The sequence below is a fragment of the Plectropomus leopardus genome, chromosome 6 (assembly GCF_008729295.1).
Source record: "Plectropomus leopardus isolate mb chromosome 6, YSFRI_Pleo_2.0, whole genome shotgun sequence".
Lineage (NCBI taxonomy): Eukaryota > Metazoa > Chordata > Actinopteri > Perciformes > Serranidae > Plectropomus > Plectropomus leopardus.
The window spans coordinates 11830163-11847258 of record NC_056468.1 but is presented as its reverse complement, the minus strand read 5'-3'; the positions used below and the strand labels follow the sequence as shown (position 1 = coordinate 11847258).

At 40.4% G+C, this 17096-nt stretch overlaps 2 protein-coding genes across 2 annotated transcripts; one reads left to right on the top strand and one right to left on the bottom strand.

Moving 5' to 3' along the window:
- Nucleotides 1-158: 158 nt before the first annotated feature.
- On the top strand, nt 159-10178 carry LOC121944108 (histone-lysine N-methyltransferase SETD1B-A-like). Its single transcript, XM_042487786.1, has 17 exons — nt 159-296; nt 435-539; nt 653-941; nt 1265-1377; nt 1504-2532; nt 2659-3381; nt 3468-3584; nt 3683-3761; nt 3853-4037; nt 4333-4468; nt 4566-4961; nt 5588-6622; nt 6925-7091; nt 7588-7713; nt 8574-8693; nt 8943-9080; nt 9878-10178. The coding sequence occupies exons 1-17, from the start codon at nt 159-161 to the stop codon at nt 10049-10051; spliced, it is 5070 nt and encodes a 1689-aa protein (XP_042343720.1). The 3' UTR covers nt 10052-10178.
- A 125-nt stretch (nt 10179-10303) lies between these two features.
- On the bottom strand, nt 10304-16044 carry hpdb (4-hydroxyphenylpyruvate dioxygenase b). Its single transcript, XM_042488479.1, has 14 exons — nt 15981-16044; nt 15812-15838; nt 15580-15642; nt 15159-15263; nt 14811-14853; nt 14288-14370; nt 14048-14137; nt 13474-13577; nt 13309-13386; nt 12560-12722; nt 12387-12458; nt 12178-12300; nt 11265-11381; nt 10304-11115 (listed from the first exon to the last, which is right to left on the bottom strand). The coding sequence occupies exons 1-14, from the start codon at nt 15981-15983 to the stop codon at nt 11005-11007; spliced, it is 1182 nt and encodes a 393-aa protein (XP_042344413.1). The 5' UTR covers nt 15984-16044; the 3' UTR covers nt 10304-11004.
- Between the last annotated feature and the right edge of the window lie 1052 nt (nt 16045-17096).

Genomic DNA, 17096 nt, shown 5'->3' with positions numbered 1-17096 from the left:
GAGAGATAAGGTTACAGGTGATGCTCTCCATCACCTGTTGGGGCGTGTTAACCTCCAGTGACGGACTAATGTAAGCTAGCAAACAGCTGTATTCGTCGTGCTACAAATGATAGCATATGTTGCCTATTGTGTTATATTTCCAGGTTTTGACGAATGTAATGGAAAGCGAAAAACAAACTACTGAGAGAGAGACACCGCCTCAGCACTGGACAAGTTGCAAGTTGATTATTGACCCTGCTTTGACAAAAGGACTGTACAAAGTGTACCGTTATGATGGACAACAGTTTAACATACCCGTGAGCACGTTTAAATAATCTGCTTATTGTTTGTCTTCAGTAGATAACCGCCTGTCAACACAGTTCCCCTGTATAATATTGTGTCAAACAAGCACGTACGTTTTCCATTGTAATGATGGATGTCGTTTACCTCAACAGGTTGAGGACTTAGGTCTGTTTCCTGTGGAGACAGTCAGAGATCCCCGCATCTGCCGCCTCTGGAGCAAATGCAACAAGACTGATCTGCTGATTTCTAAATTTAAGGTCATAGTCAACATCATAATCATAATAACAAAACTGAATATAACAATGATGGTAATATTAATATTAATAATAGTAATAATAATACAAATAGTTGTTTATCTATGTCTTTTCAGGTTGATGAGTGGTATGTTGGTCCTGTTCCTCCCAAAGAAGTGACATTTTCTGGGTTGAACGACAATGTGAGGGAGGCGTTCTTGACTCATATGTGCAATAAATATGGCAACCTTGAAGAAGTGGAAATATTTTACAATCCTAAGAACAAGAAGCATTTAGGGATTGCAAAGGTCGTCTTCGACACAGTGAAGGCCGCAAAAGACACTGTCAAGCACCTCCATCAGACGTCAGTGATGGGAAATGTTATTCATGTGGAAATTGATCCTAAAGGAAACAAAAATATCTTATGTATATATATTTATTTATTTATTTATATTGTAGTTAAGGTAAAATTGTTACAGAAGATAATTAGTTTATCTTAAATTATTGTAACTATTCTATATTATTTTTTAACTTGCACTCCATACACCTTAGGTATGCAGGCTTGGGGACTGTGTTGTGTTGTAAAAATGTTTGTGTTCTTGTATATTGTGGTTTTGTTCATGTTGCACCTTAATCCAGGAGAAACACTCTCTCATTCTGTCTTGGACAAAGATGTATGGTAAAATGACATTAAACCACCCAATTACTGTTTAATTTGTTGATTAATTGTAATGTGCAACCTCTCTCAGGTGAAAACAGGGCACAATATCTCCAGCTCCTCTTACGGGGCCTTTGTACTCCTTGGACTCTACCAGTGGGTAGCAATGAGCGAGCTATTCAAAGCTCAATCGACAGTTTGCTGGTAAGCGTTTTTAAAGTTGCATATTATGGTGAAGTTATGTATATTAAATATTTTGAATTAATGTGCTTTAAGGATATTATCTCTAAGCTGTTATCTTTATTTCTATATATTATCCATCTCTTTCAGGGCAGCACAGCCACGCAGCGACAGGGGAGTTTCTCCAGCCCCACCAGCATCGCCACACCCCTCTCTCTGGACACAGCCTACTCCAGTATTTGGCAGGACACACCTTGCAGCTTTGGGCTTACGCCACGTTCTCAGGGAACCCCCCGCACGCCTTGCTTCTCTGCGACTCCTCTCTCCCAGGACTCTTGCTACTCCAGTCTTCAGGCAACTCCCGTCCTCCAGGGGGAGCCCTCCACTTACAGTGTTCACAAACATTTGAGACGAGAGTTCTGTCGTCGCAAACCTGCGAGGTATCACAGAGGATCTAGCGAAGTATCAGATGTCACTCTAATTTTGAAGCACTGCCAGCCACAGCCACCACATCCCCTCTCCATCCAAAGTAGCAGCCAGCAGCTTGCACTGTGGGATCACGGTGCACAATCCTCTTCTCAAAATACTGCGGAACGTTCATTTGACCTGGCCTCCTCCTGCCAGGAGTCCAGGGACGTGGTCACCGCTACCTCCAAGCCTTTACAACAGAACTGCAATTCTTTCAGCATCCTGAGCATTAATTTCACAGCTGACCGGCAGACAGCAGCATCCTCCCCACCTGATGATCATGCACGCATAACAGAGTTATCTCCATCTGCTGGTAACTGTTCACCTAGCAGCCCCCCGCCAGAGGGGGGGAGTTTGGACTCCCGGATTGAAAGTTTGCTGACAAGCAGCCAGTTTAGTGATCCCTCATACTTTGATAGAAAGATTTTTGAGGCTGATGTGCACTCTCAGGACAGCCCGACTTCACCTTGCTCCGCTTTCTCAGATGACTCGCTTGTTTGTGACCTCACAAACAGTCACCAGCATTCCTGCAATTATCTGGGGGATGTCAGTTCAGCAACACTTGTTGAAAATGAAGAAGATGAAACGGCACAAGCTGTTTTGTTTCTAACAAGAAGTGCCCAGTCTCCGTCTGATTTCACACACACTGAAAGTATAGCTCACTTAAATGAAAAAGAGGCAGAGAGGTTCCAGTCTTTTTCTCGTCCAAAGGTAAATCCTTTTAGATCTGGATATACACCATGATGACAATGAAATGAGCATTTATTATGTTGGTACCTGTGTTAAAGTATGTTGTGCTGCAAATTAGTCATTCAGATTTTTTTCTGTCTTACTCAGGATTATCCTGCAGCAAATGAAGACAAGGAGCACTCAGCTTTGACACCTATAAAACACATCACCCCTCCTCCTCAGCCTCCATCCTTTTCTTCTCTCAATAGCACCACTCAGCTGACTACCTCCAGAGCTCCTCCTGCTGTCCAGTCTGGGTGCTCCCATCCACCAGTCATCCCTTTTCCTTTCCCCATTCCTCCCTTTCCACCACCTGTCCCACCTCGCCTGCCAAATGGCACCATCCCCATCCCACCTCCAGGCTGGATCCCACCTCCAGGCCATCACACCGCAATTCCCATTCCTCCTCCCCCTATTCTTCCTCCTCCTTCAATACCTCCCCCACCAACTTTTCTCAGACCACCTCCACCTTTAATTGTGCAGCCTTCTGCTCCTCGTCCTGTGCACACGTATCCCATACCCACGCTGCCGGCAGGCTCTCTGGAGAAGGGGAATCCTCCAAGGCATCGCAGTGCACCTTTGCCATTCCCAACCATTCCGCGACCACCCTGGCCTGCTCCTTCTTTTCCCAGGTTTAACCCCTTTGTGCCACCACCAGACTACCCACTTGTGTGGGAAAACCCTCATAAGGTCACAGTAGAAAAAGTTTTAGAAGTCATCATGGATGAACTGAAGTCAATCATTAAAAAGGACATTACACGTAGAATGGTGGAAGGAATCGCTTTCAAGGCATTTGAGGACTGGTGGGACTGTCAAGAGAAGACAACGAAAGTAAGCTCTTGACCTCCTTCATTATCTCACATTTCTGTCTTGTTGGAGCCACTAGATTCATTGTTATTGTTTTTTTTATCCACAAGATACAAGTTTCTCCTTTGAAAAGTGGAGCAACATGTGCTGAAGTGAGGAAAAATCAAATTAATCCCCTCAATCGCATCAGTGGCCAGGGCAAAAAACCTCCACTGCCATCCTTCAAGGTAAACTATTATATTTACTGTAATATAGAAGACATCGGCTTTTGACCTCTGAATGATGCATAACCTAGAGTAATGTAAAATAACATATTGTTATGCAGGTAAAAAGGAAAAGACCTGATGATACGGCTACATCAGAAGAGACAGGAAATGTGTCGTGTTGTAATAATAAAAGCTCTGGTCAGTGCTTATAATGCAAGTAATCCTCATTTTATAAATAACTCATCAATATCTGTTGCTTGAACAGCTGTGTGGCTCTCTTTCCATGTAGATGTGAAACAGGGGGATGATAAAATGACACCCGAGAGAGCCAAACGCAGACATGCAAGACCACATGAGCTTGACAGTGATGAAGATGATGATGAAGGGAGGGAAGAAGATAACGCACCTCAGGAGGAAGAAATAACATCAGACAAAGTGGAGGCTATTGTTACAGTTGATCAACCTCAAATCCTGGTAATTAGAGAATTTGCACAAAAAGTAATTGTTAAATCAGAAAAAGAAGCCTGTAGTGTGGTTCAAATACTCTGTTTCAGTTTTTCAAAGAAAACTTTCAAATAAACTAAATCATGTCTTTATATAAAAGTCCTGCATGTGTTTTCACTGGCAGCTCTTAAATGGCTGTGATGGGTTGCAAAAACTTGAAAATAGTTTCCTCATACAATTTTTCCAGAATCAATTCAAAGTATTGATATGATAAACTGTCTATATGCTTAAAGTACTATGAAATTCTTTCTTGTGCTCTAATCAGTGCGACAGAGATGATCACGATGATGGCGATGACAGGAATCATTCTGAGGAAGAAAAGGAGACCGCACAAAAACACACAGAGGATGAGGATGCTGTCATCTTCCCAACCAGTGATGGAGTGCAGCACTCAGATAGCGGTACGTTAAAGGGTCATATAGTTGCAATATTTAAGAATTAGAGTAGTCGCATACCAATGTGTATCCTAAATACTTTGTTTCTTTTTTTCAATTCTAGAGGCTTGTTCGGAGAGCAGCTCCTCAGAGGAAAGTGACTACTCGTCAGACTTCGACTCCACTGACTCATTCTCCTCCGAGAGCTTTGAGGACTTGTCCTACTCTGACCTTAGTCTTGAAGATGAAGATATGGAGGAGGACGGTGACAGGAGTGGCGAGTGTATCGTCATATCATCAGATGAAGAGTCGATGGAGCTGGAGCCTCCCGTCACCCCCTCAGCCCCGCTAACCCCTGGTGCTCAGCTGGACTGGGCAGATCCATTTCATAGAGAGGGAACTGAAGAGAACCAGTACGCATCCTGTCAACGAGACACTTGTGACTTGGATGTCACGATGGAGCTCCAAACCAGTGAACCCCAGGACCACCTGCAGCCTCCATCGCCTATAGGACTGCCAGGTTATATATCCAGCGTGCTTTATAGCAGTAAAGGGAAATAGTTTCTAGCATTAGGACAGTTCAAATAATGTTTGTTGTTTGATGGTAATTGTATGCTAAAATGGCAATCAAAACATTTTCATTACATCCCTATTCTTTGTCCAGTAAAATGATTTACAGATATTGTTTGACAGAGGTAAACGGCATTTATCCTCCCCATGCATGATTTTCATATTTACCGATCATCATAGTAACTTCTATAATTATGCTAGCTAGCTCTGTGAGCTGTGTGTAGGTGCAGTGGTGCTTTGAGCTAAATGCTAAAATCAACACACTAACATGCTCACAAACATAATGATAACATGTTGATGCTTAGCATGTATCATGTTTATCATGTTCACACTCATAGTTTGGTGTGTTAGCATGCTAACATTTGCCAATTAGCATGAAACACAAACTACTGCTGAGGCTGGTGGGACGGCATTTGTGTTGTTGAGCAAGTACTGTAATAATATGTAGTTATTACAGTTGATCCTCTGGGGAGCACAACTGTGTCAATAGTTTGTGTGAGAAATGGGAGAAAGTATTGACAAAAATGTTGGTGAAAGTACGATTTTGTAATATTTTCTTGTTATTTATTTGTGTAGCAGTTGAGCCACACCTTGATGTAGAGATGGGGAGCCCTGAATGGATGGAAGAGTCCCTCAGGTACATAGAAATCCCGAGGCCTCTCACTCCTACTGGCTACTTGCTGGACAGCGACCCTGAACTGATAAGAAGCAAACCTACATCCCCAGCTGTTGAGGAGGTGGAACGACCACAAACACCGGGAAAGGGGATTGTGGCTGAATTTGAAAGTGTGGACTCTGCCGATGAAGTCCTCTCCCTCTCTCCAGCAGGCACTGAGCATGTTCTAGCGCCCTCTGATCTCCCGCCCTTGTACCCATCATACCAGGATATGCCCAAAACTCCTGGTCGAGAGGATAGATGTGAGTGGACTCAATACAGCTCTGGGAGAGCTCCAGCAACGCCGGGCAGAGAGACGATCACATCAGAAGTTAGCATAGCGGTGTGCCCAACTGCTAGCAGCCCACCTCCTGTGCCATGCCTTTCTAGTAATCCATATATCACAGCCCCAAAGACTCCTGGAAGAGACATCATCATACCTCAAAGAGCCATAGTCCACAGGAGGAAAACACGTCTGGTGACGACTTTACAGCCCCTGTTGTCTGATTCTCTCGGAGGCTCCCCTATCTCAGTGTCCTCCCCATGCAGCCTCTCTGAGTCTGATGCTGCGGATGGGAGGGACATGTGGATCAGTTCAGGTGTGAGAATGAAGCCCTTGCAGGGACTGGAGAACGTGCCTGGGCTTCTGGATGAGGAGAATAGAAGAGAGACAGAGAAATCTTCGTTAAGGAGGAAACATTGGAGGCGGTTAAGGAGGAGGTGGAGAAAGCATCGTCGGCGGAGATCACTTAAAAGAATCACTGGTTCTCTCTCCTCTCAGAGTCGTCCTCACAGGTGGCGTTCACCCTTTGAGGAGAGGAGGATACTGCATAGTGTTTGGAAGGAGGGCCTGGATGAAGAAGACGCGAGGCTGCTGCAGTGGACATATGAAAGGCTGCAGGCGCGGGATAATGGCTTCGGGTGGATCAGTGACACCCTGTGGATACCTCACCCTCATATCCTTTCTAATTGTGTCATTTTGAAATTAAATAAGATGAAAGTGAGTTTACAGTTTGTGCACCAAGTAACTGATAACATATGAATAAGTGTAAAATTTGAACTGTACCATAAACAAAAGAGTGACATTAAGTCTGTAATGCTATATAAGTTATAATTAAATTCTAATATTTTAGAAGAAGTTAAAACCCTTCAATTAAACCTTGTGTATAATGACTTCAGATACCTCAGTAATCTACTTTACTCGATACACATGTCTGTAGATCATATTCTGTGTTTGACATCCTTAACTGCAGATCACTGACTAAAGTCCTCACAGAGAGGAGTGAGGAGCACAGATCCTGGCTGCCAAATCACATTACCGGCTCTGCTCGCAGTGAAGGGTTCTACAAAATCAGCAGGAAAGATAAAATGAAATACCTCAACAACACAAAGCTCACTGCTGAGCTTCCATCCACAAGTAATAAGGTAATAAAGCTACAGTTTGTAGCTCTTATAAAAATACATATTTGTCACATTTGCTGAAACCGTTACCATATCCAGATGGTAGTACATGACACAGATTATCTGGAACAAAATCATGCAGCTCCTCCTCGTCATAGTGCTAATCCACTGTGGCTCAATGAAAACGAACAGTCAGAGCTAAGGAGTTTCGAACGCAGCTGCCAATCATGTAAGTCATTGTTTGAAAAAGGGTGTCAGACTGAATCAGAAGCATGTGTTTTCATAGTTCTTAGCTGTAAAATTCCTGCAGATATCATTAGAAGCACTATGAGGAGGCAGAGAAACATTACTTTTTTCTGTCTCATCTACTGCTATGTGAATATACAGACAGTTAAATGTAAAAAAAAAAACCTTGTTTTTGTAAAAGTTACCACCTACACCTTTTACGAGGGGAAACTGTGATGGTCTCAGTGCCCAGTTAATTCCATTTAGTGCTTAATGTCATCAAATATTCCAGCAGGGAATGTGCAATCCAGCCCAGCAGTCGACCTCACTGCGTGCTGGATCTGACTTCAGGTGTGAACAGCGTCGCCTGCTGTCCTCTTTCAGCTGTGATAGTGACCTGGTCAAGTTCAACCAGCTGAAGGTGAGAAAATGATAAGTGAAGAAATGTATACTCATCTGTAAAAACCCTAACTTAAACTTGGATGATGTCCAAACAATTTGATATGAATTTGTTGTCGCTTGCTATCTCTCTCTACTTATCTGAATAAAACACAACCAATCTGTTATCAGTGTGTAGCTTGCTGACATGGGAGGGTTGTTAGCTTGATTAAGCTCACCTGAGCCTACCCAGCTATAAAAGCTGGCCCAGGTGTCGACTCATTTTCTCCCTTCCTCCAGCAGACATCCACCCTGCATTGTTGGGTTTGGTTTGTTTGGTTTATTCGTTTTTGCATGTCTTAGTGTAATAAATTATGATAGTTTTTACTTAATCTCTTGTGTGGACTCCCTCCTTGTCGCACTGAGCCAGTTTGTGACAGTTTGGTAAATATAAGTTAGATTCTGTCTAATCTGGTACTATTTGTATGCTTGCATGTAACTTTTTTATTACAACTGCACTTCCCATATACTTAAATTGACAAAATTGTCAAATGAATACCATTCACGAGGGTGATACTATTCAAATCAGCCCTTGCTGTAGCCATTCACAGTTTAATTTTATTTGCAGTCTTTTTCATACAGAAGTGGTGAATGTGATCTGTTGTTTTACTCAAAACACTGTAAAGTGAGACATTTAAAAACCTCAATATTATTATGTACCTGTTCAGCTGCACAGACTTTGTTGTGGTCTTTTTTAAATTACATTTTATTTTTTATACCTGAGCTGAACACAATCATTTGAAAAAATATCAGAAAGTAGTCAACTGTCATGTCAGTATTTGCAGCAGTTGGAGCGCATGTTAACAAATGGCTCGTGTCTCTTTTTGTCACAATATACATTAGTTCCGAAAGAAGAGGATTCGTTTCAGCCGGAGTGATATTCATGAGTGGGGCCTGTTTGCAATGGAGCCGATAGCGGCAGATGAGATGGTGATTGAATATGTGGGTCAAATCATCAGACAGGTGAGACAAACTCACTCTAATGACAAGACTTTGGAATATATTCAGACTGGAATGCACAAACCATTTGTAACAAATGCCACTGACAAGGTTTTAAACAAGCTGCCCTTTCCCATGTTTGTTTCCCTTGAATTGGACCAGTGGCCCACTGGGATCCACTGGTTATTCTGGGTACTTTCCAGGCGTGTGAGTAGGGTGACAGTGATAAACAACACTCACATGGATGGGTGCATTTGTTTTCTTTTTTCTTAGGTCATCGCCGACATGAGGGAGCAGAGATATGAGGAGGAGGGCATTGGGAGCAGCTATTTGTTTCGGGTTGATCAAGACACCATCATTGATGCCACCAAATGTGGGAACTTAGCCAGATTTATAAACCACAGTTGCAATGTGAGTACCGTGGCTGGAGATGGACATGATAATAAATAACTTCAAGATTTGTTTCATGTGATTCTTAAAGGGCAGTTCACCCCAAAATCAGAAATACAGATTTTTCCTCTTTCCTGCCGTGCTATTTATTATATCAGATCGTTGTGGTGTGAGTTGCTAACTGTTGGTGACATCGGCTTTAAAGATTTCTGCCTTCTCTCTAATATAATGGAACTAGATGGCACTCGACTTGTGGTGAAGAAAGTGCCAAAACTATACCTTTAAAAAAAACTAAACAGTAATGTCTCTTTTCAGAAATCATGAGCTGGTTACTTAAATTAATCCACTGAGTTGGTTGTGAGCAGCTTCATGTTGGAACTTTTTTATTTCTACTGAAATACACCTGACAAACGTATCACTGCACAGAAGGAAGTGTGCATCTAGTGCTAACATTACAGCTCAGCCGAGGAGGACGCCACTAATGTTTGCATGTTACTGTGGCGGGCCTCTAACATAGAGGGATCCTCTATGAAACAGCTCACAATAAGGTCAGTGGATTATCTTGAGTAACCAGCTCATGATTCCTGGAGACATTGCTCATACACAGTTTTTCAAATGTATTTGTCGGTGCTTTGAGCACCACAAATTGATTGCCATGTAGTTCCTTTCTATTTGAGAGAAGGCGGACATCTCTACAGCTAATATCTCCAACACTCACACCAAAACAATGCAGATAAATGGCACCACAGTTAAAAAGAGCATTTTTGATTTTGGAGTGAACTGTCCCTTTAATGCAAAATAACCCTTCTGTCTTGCAGCCTAACTGTTATGCAAAGATCATCACTGTGGAGTCTCAGAAGAAGATAGTGATATACTCCCGGCAGCCGATAAGCATCAATGAAGAGATCACATACGACTACAAGTTTCCCATTGAAGAAACAAAGATTCCTTGTCTGTGTGGAGCAGATAGCTGCCGGGGCTCCTTGAACTAATCTCTAATCAAGTGCCCTGATTATATCAGCATCCAAATTTCCCTGAGGTACTGTACAATATAGACACAGACCCTGAATGTGTTAAAAAAAAAGACATTTAAATACTATTCAAAACTTTACAGCCAATAACTGGAGGCCTTACCAGAGCTCGTAAAAGCTCTGCAGATGAGTGGTGGTGCTGCTCGGTGAGTACTGATGTCACAAACTGTCCTAAGAAGCACTTAAGACAAGAGCAGGACAGAGAACTTCCTTGAACTTCAATTTATCAATGGATGTCTGGTATGGAATAATTATGTAACCACTGTTAAAAGAAAATGCAATTTTTTTGGTAAAAATAACAACATTACAAAAAACATTACAAGACATGACATTTGGGTTAACAGTATAGTTTATGAACACATGGCAACCATTGTTTCACATATTGCAATTGCTGTCTCTTCCCACACGGAGGGAAAAACAGGCACTCAAAGCATCATACAAAGGGCCTCTGTTACAATGAATGTATGTTGACCTTATATTATCCAAATGATGACAGAAGTGTAAAGTTAAATGTTTTCATTTATGAGAGCTTAAATGGTGTTTTGCTTGAGTCAAGCTTGTATCAATGATGCTCGTTTTCTTAACATTCTATTAAAAAAGAAAGCGTTGCATTAAGATGAAGGTGATTGGTTAGTCTGATTGACTCCCTGTTAACTGATACAAATTCTTCCTTTCATGAACTTCAGGAAAGGCTATAATGAGGTACTTTTTGAAACTAAATGTTACTGGAATAAAACATGCAAGTTGCAACAAATTAAAGAATAACTTTGATAAACATGCTCTGTGCATTCTTACTGTTTTAGAGCATCCATGTAGCACATTATTAGTATAATATTCTTGTAACATAAACAGGACCCTCAGCAGACAGTGTGTTTTCATAGTAAACTGACAGTTATTGAGATTTATCACTGGGGTCACATGTTCTTTGAAACTCCATTTGGGGTCAGGACTGTTAGATTTCCTCGTGCATGCTGGTCCGCTTCTATGGCTTCAAAAAGAGACTTGAAGTTTCCTGCACCAAAGCCCTGTGGATAAATTATGTATTTGAGTTACTGATTTGGCAGCAAAGTGAATTCTGTTCCTATAGCCCAGATGTAACACTGAGATATAGAGTCATATGCTGTATAACCTCTTTCTCCTTGTAAAAGTTGTCGTCTATCTAGTGGCGCCTCACCTGGTGGTTGTGCCTCTGAATGACTTCCAAGAACACGGTGGGGCGATCCTGAACTGGCTTGGTGAAGATCTGAAGTAAATAGCCATTGTCGTCGTAGTCCACCAAGATCTTCAGCTCCTGGATATGAGTGAGTTTACAAGATAACATTCGTCTCATGAGAAGAATTTTTCATGTGAATGTTGTAAAGCTGAGTAGTTAACTCTGTGTGTTATCTTTTCATTCACTCATAACAAAAGTCGCCACAAATGATGTTCTGAAAATTAAGAAAAAGCTTTTCCACTGCACTGCACTACATTTGGTTACTAATGGTGGTTACTAAATATGAACAGAGATGTAATCATTCCTTTGACCAAACATGAAAGCATGAAGTTAATACTGGAGTTGTTCCAATACCAGTAAATGCTGGATTGGTATCAGCGATTTCACAAGTCAATGCACTGCAATGATTCCGCACAACAGCATTTACTAATAAACTTGAAAATATTCCACACATAAACAGTTTTTCTTTGCCACTTTAAAATATTAGCCTACACAGCAAGTTTTGCTTTGCAGCCACTGGCAACTACTGTTTCAGAGCAGTGAAGAACTGATTTCATTGTATAATATCAACAACTAGATAAATGCCAGCAATTTGGGAAAATTTTATGATGGAAAATTTTACCAATTTAGGGCTTAACCTAAGCCATGCCATACAACAATGATTAGTGTGTCACATCCATACAGGGTTGGTGATGTACAGCTCGTCTTTTTTTAACACAGTGCTAATAGATTGGTACTTGGTTGGGCTGGAGTTCTGGAATCCGAATCAATATCAGGAAGGAGCAAACGTATATGTATATGTATAACTATAACAGCTATAGTTCAAACCGCATCAGTCCTCCATATTTGATTGAAATATGATCTTAATTCTGACCTGTAGAACATCCAGGTCCTCTGAGATTTTGACCTTTGAGTTTTTCAAGTTCTCCCTCAGCTGGTCATAGTAGGTGTCCGGCACAGACATGAACTCCATTCCACGCTCCTTCAGGTTGCGTATCTGCAAATACAGGATTCATCAGATCATTATTGTCACTGCTTTTGTGATGCATGCACATACAAAGCCTAAGTGTCAGGTATACTCACTGCTGTGATGATGTCTGATGTGTTCATGGCTATATGCTGTACACCTGGACCTCCATAGTACTCCACATACTCCTGTGAGTGAGAATTTAGGGAAAGGATACTTGTTATTTGATCAGCTATGCACAAGAAAATTGTTTCTGGTCCATGCATTTGTTTGAGTGTAAAGAACATGCCTGAATTTGAGACTTTCTCTTCCCCATGGCAGGCTCGTTGATGGGCATCTTCACTGTCTCCTCATAGTTTGCCACAACAATGGAGCGAAGCGCACTAAACTCTGTCTGAAGCTGCTTGTCATCCACGGACCAGAAGCGGTGAAAGAGAAGGTTTCTTTGATACCTGTCAGATCACAAACAGGAGATAAAGTTCAAACATAAGGTGGGTTGAACACTAGTGTTAACATATCCAATGTTAAATCATTTAAAATGCTCAGTGTTTTTGTTTTTCCACTGGTGTACAAGCTTTCTTTTAATTGTTTACATGCCCAGATTTGATGCTACAGTTGTATCATGATCTGAATAAGAAATGCGGCCTGCTAAACATGACTGAGTGACTCTTTAACATAAGAGCCGTCTCCATGTGGTTCTTCACATCTGTAACCCTCTAGCCTGTGATACACCCCTCCTTTTAGGAGCAACCAATGAGATCGCTCAATTAGAGAACTGCCTTTCCCCGCCTTTTGCGTGCCTAGATGATGGGGTCAAAACAAGATCCAGATGTGGAAAACTACTGGAGACCAACTTAAGAAAACGCAAAGTCATGCTGATCACTACAAAACAGTTATGTAAGAATCCTGTCATGCAGCCCTTTGACTTTGTAGATCTCATCATGACACAGATGCATGAAGAGCAGATACTATGCTGGTATCACACGTGCTCCACTCTGCACGCTTCTAAACTCTACAAGTAATAGTTAAGTCCATTACCACTCCACCACTGGGACCATCTCATTGTCAGGTTGGTTTCCCACAACGTGATCAATGAAGTTCAGGTTTCCACTCGGTCTGTGTGGAAGAGTAAAAACACAATAAATTAGCAGCCATTCTGACTTTATTGCTCTATAAACATTATAATGACTTTTGTACACTCACAATTTGGCTAATAAAGGGTCCTTGAACAGAGGGGGCTGAAATCCTGGCAGAAACAACCCACTGTATCCGCTCCTCTCCACAAACGTGTGTGTGGTGTCACCGTACTGTAGCAAACAAAAGCAAGTCTACAATTTGGGACATTTTCAACTAGGCCGAGCACGATGTCAGATTTTCATCACACAGTTGTCATTGCTAAGAGTACATGATATTATTACAATATTTATGGAAAAAAATATTGCTATTATTCAAATGTTTCTTTTAACTTTGGTTATCATGCATTTTGTCTTTTTATGGCAAATGGAGGTGGACAGACTTTTAGAACTTTAATCATAACTGTACGAAATCGTAAAAATGGAGCAATTACACTTCATGAATAGTGATTATTTACATGATATTATCATATGTGTATTATTAAAACGATATTCATCTTTCATTGTGAATATTATGGTTATCATCAATACCAGTACAATGCAATAACCCTATTTTCAACTTATATTATAATGTGCTTAATAAAAACAGTGGCTAAAATAATCAATGCATATTCATAGGAATCATACTTGGTGCCTTGTCTTACCGTTTGAAGCACGCACAGTCTGACTTTACCATACTTGTCCTCCAGGGTGAAGGGCTCTTTAACAATAACTGCACCTCTCTGTCTGGCTTTCTATTAGTGAGGATAAATGGTTAAGTGGAAATATGCCTATAAGCATATATGAATAAAATTGCATTCATTAACAGAAATTAAACTAAAAAGTGAATAGTGTGTGAGAAAATATCTGAGAATGCCGCTTTAAATGAAAATCTGTAGCGTTACCTGCACAAGGAAGTCACAGTCCTGCACTGTAAATGCAATATCCTTCACTCCATCCCCATGTTTGACTAAATGATCTCCCATCTCTGAGAAAATACAAGATACATTCTTAAACCACACAGAGTCAACCATGGTGTTACTACTATAATGATTAGTATTATCTTCAACTCTTTAACTGTCTAAAATAATGATTTAAAAATATTTATGTATGTTATATAAATTTACTTTTTGCCAAATCTGTAAGAATGACTGGAATAATTGTAATTAGCCAAATGTTCTTCCAGCAGCACATCTAAGATGTCAAAAGCCATAAAAGTGCAAACTGCTTTCCCAAAATATAAGCAAGAATAAGATATTGTGATCTGCATTGTAACATCTTAAAAATATTTTTTTTGTAAGAATGACCAGAATGACCAAGTAGTTTACCTTCCATGTAGAATTTTAAAAAAATGCAGGTTTCTTATTTATTTTTTAAAATTGCAACAATTTTTGCGCAAACACAAATAGCTCCAATACAGGGCTTTACCTTTGTTCCCAGGATTGAGGGCAGATTGGAACACATAAACGATCTGAGAAACACAAAGTAAAAACGTTAAATCCTCCTGCATCTATCATTTGATGAACTCTGAACAAAGCTATGAAGTTATTTATTGAAATCTAGTGTTACAGTCTTAATTAGTAAAGAAAACATTATGAGGTAAGTCTTGTTATTCTATTAAAGTAAGTTCTCTGAAGTCTACTCACTAAGTCAAACTCTTATTCAGCCTGCATAGAGAAGTGTTTCAGTTTTGCTCTGACGTTACCGATCATTTTCTCACTGTTCAGATCTCAAGAGTGATGTGTGCAGTTACTTCCGGTGATGAGGATCACTTACCTTGCCTTGTTTGACTGCATGGGACACCACTTCACGACTGCCTGTCTCCAAACCCTGGTAAGCCAAAGGCTCAAATCCCAGCTTGTTACAGTAATATGATGCAGCCTTTTGAAAGCAACAGAAATTCACAAAGAGGTTTCATGTTAAATGTTATACAAAGTTTAACATGGATATGGTTGCAAAAGTTTGGCCTTAAACTCTCTGACAGCTCCATCTCCTGGTGATTACTGAGGCCTGACACAGTTTGTGCTGCGGGACATGTAGTATGTGGTCTGAAGGTTTTCTTGCTATGTCCCCTCCACCCCTCGAGAGAACCAATAGCCTTGCTGAGTGTATAGTCTACCCTTCCATCTGTGTGAAAAGTAAGTCAGAAAAAAATGATAATGATATGCTCAAAAAACTCAGTTATAAGTTAACTTACTTGCTTTGCATTTCCAACCCAGAATGTGAGGTGATCAAAGCAGAGGAACCTGCCCTGCTCGTGCTAAAGACAAGAAGAAATCATGCTGATATATTTTAAGCTTTTTTATAATCAGTTTAAACGCATTTTTATCGGAAAAGACAACCTGTAGCAAAAATACACTAATAAATTACTGCAACATTACGTTATAACCTCTGCTTAGTTGTACAATGCATACGACAAGATTACCTACCTTTTCGCCTTTATCCGTGTATGTTGTCTATAATCAAAAAGAACATCACAAAGTCATTATACAAAAAAAAGAAGTGCAATACTGAACTACACTGACAAATGTCTCGTTATCAAAGGTTTAAAATAGAAATAAGCCATATGAAATTATTCAGCAGTGAAAGGTAACTCACCATCTTACTCGTCGTGACCTGACCTGACTGTCAGAATGAAATCTGTGGTGAACCTCTGAATTTTAAAGCTGAGAAGGAAGTTCCTAAATCCACACCCACCGGTGAGGAGGAGATATTTGAGGAGGAGAGGGGAAAGAGGAGGAGGGATGATTGATGCATAGTGTGATTATGATTACGGTGTGATTAGTAGTTGGAGAAACACATCACATACCACAGATTTAAGATTTAACCTCATTATTGCTTAATTCACTGTCAGTTTGAAGCTGCTGATTATGATGCTACCCTAAATATCATATTGAAAATATGCCTCTGCCTACAGACTTGGGGTGTTTTGCAAATGTATATCTTTCATAATACAACCTAAATGCAAAACAACACATTTTTCTGCAAAGGGATGTAAATCTTTTTGTTAAAACAGGCTTAAAATTACAGCTTTTTTTTCTTTTCTTTTTTTTTTTGTTTTTCATAAGGAGGCCATATGTTAGTGTTTAGTGGTGAGAGGAGGCTCACTCATGCAGGACTCTCATTGGCTCACTGGAGTGGAGCTGAGTGAACCCTCCAAAAAATGCCCCCACCCCATTGATCTTTCTCCACATGTAGTCTTCCAATAATTATGATTACTCCAGTTTAAGAGTTACAAAAGAGGATGCAAAGCTGTCATATGACACATTTTTAAAAATCTGATTAATCTAAAAATGTACATGGTTATATGTATATCAATTTATTACACTATATACGTTGTGACATAAGAGAACAAAAGATATTATGAAAGGCTAGGCTGATTTTTAACTTGAAAACTAGACCATATGTTTGGTGCATCAAATAACTTTACAATTACAGATTCTAGCTGCAGTATTATAGCCTGAGAAACAAATACAGCAACACAACAGTGTTGGTATGTTCAGTTGTTGCTTTCATTTGTTTCTATGATAAAACAATAATTTTAAATTGAATGTAACAATTCTATATGTGTGTAACATAGGGGAAGGCCTCAGTGTCGTAGTCAAGGACCACCAAAACTGAAATCACATCATGGCCAATACCAGAGTGTGTTGAGACTGCGACAACACTCAGACTTTCAAGAGTTGAGATCAAGTCAAGATCAATGCTAAATGC

Coding starts and splice junctions, on each gene's coding strand:
- LOC121944108 (XM_042487786.1), top strand. CDS start 159: ATGGAAAGCGAAAAACAAACTACTGAGAGAGAGACACCGCCTCAGCAC. Junction 297..434: donor GACAACAGTTTAACATACCC/GTGAGCACGTTT, acceptor TTACCTCAACAG/GTTGAGGACTTAGGTCTGTT. Junction 942..1,264: donor AGGAAACAAAAATATCTTAT/GTATATATATTT, acceptor AACCTCTCTCAG/GTGAAAACAGGGCACAATAT.
- hpdb (XM_042488479.1), bottom strand. Junction 14,371..14,810: donor CCTCAATCCTGGGAACAAAG/GTAAAGCCCTGT, acceptor GTATTTTCTCAG/AGATGGGAGATCATTTAGTC. Junction 12,301..12,386: donor CATCAGACATCATCACAGCA/GTGAGTATACCT, acceptor CTGTATTTGCAG/ATACGCAACCTGAAGGAGCG.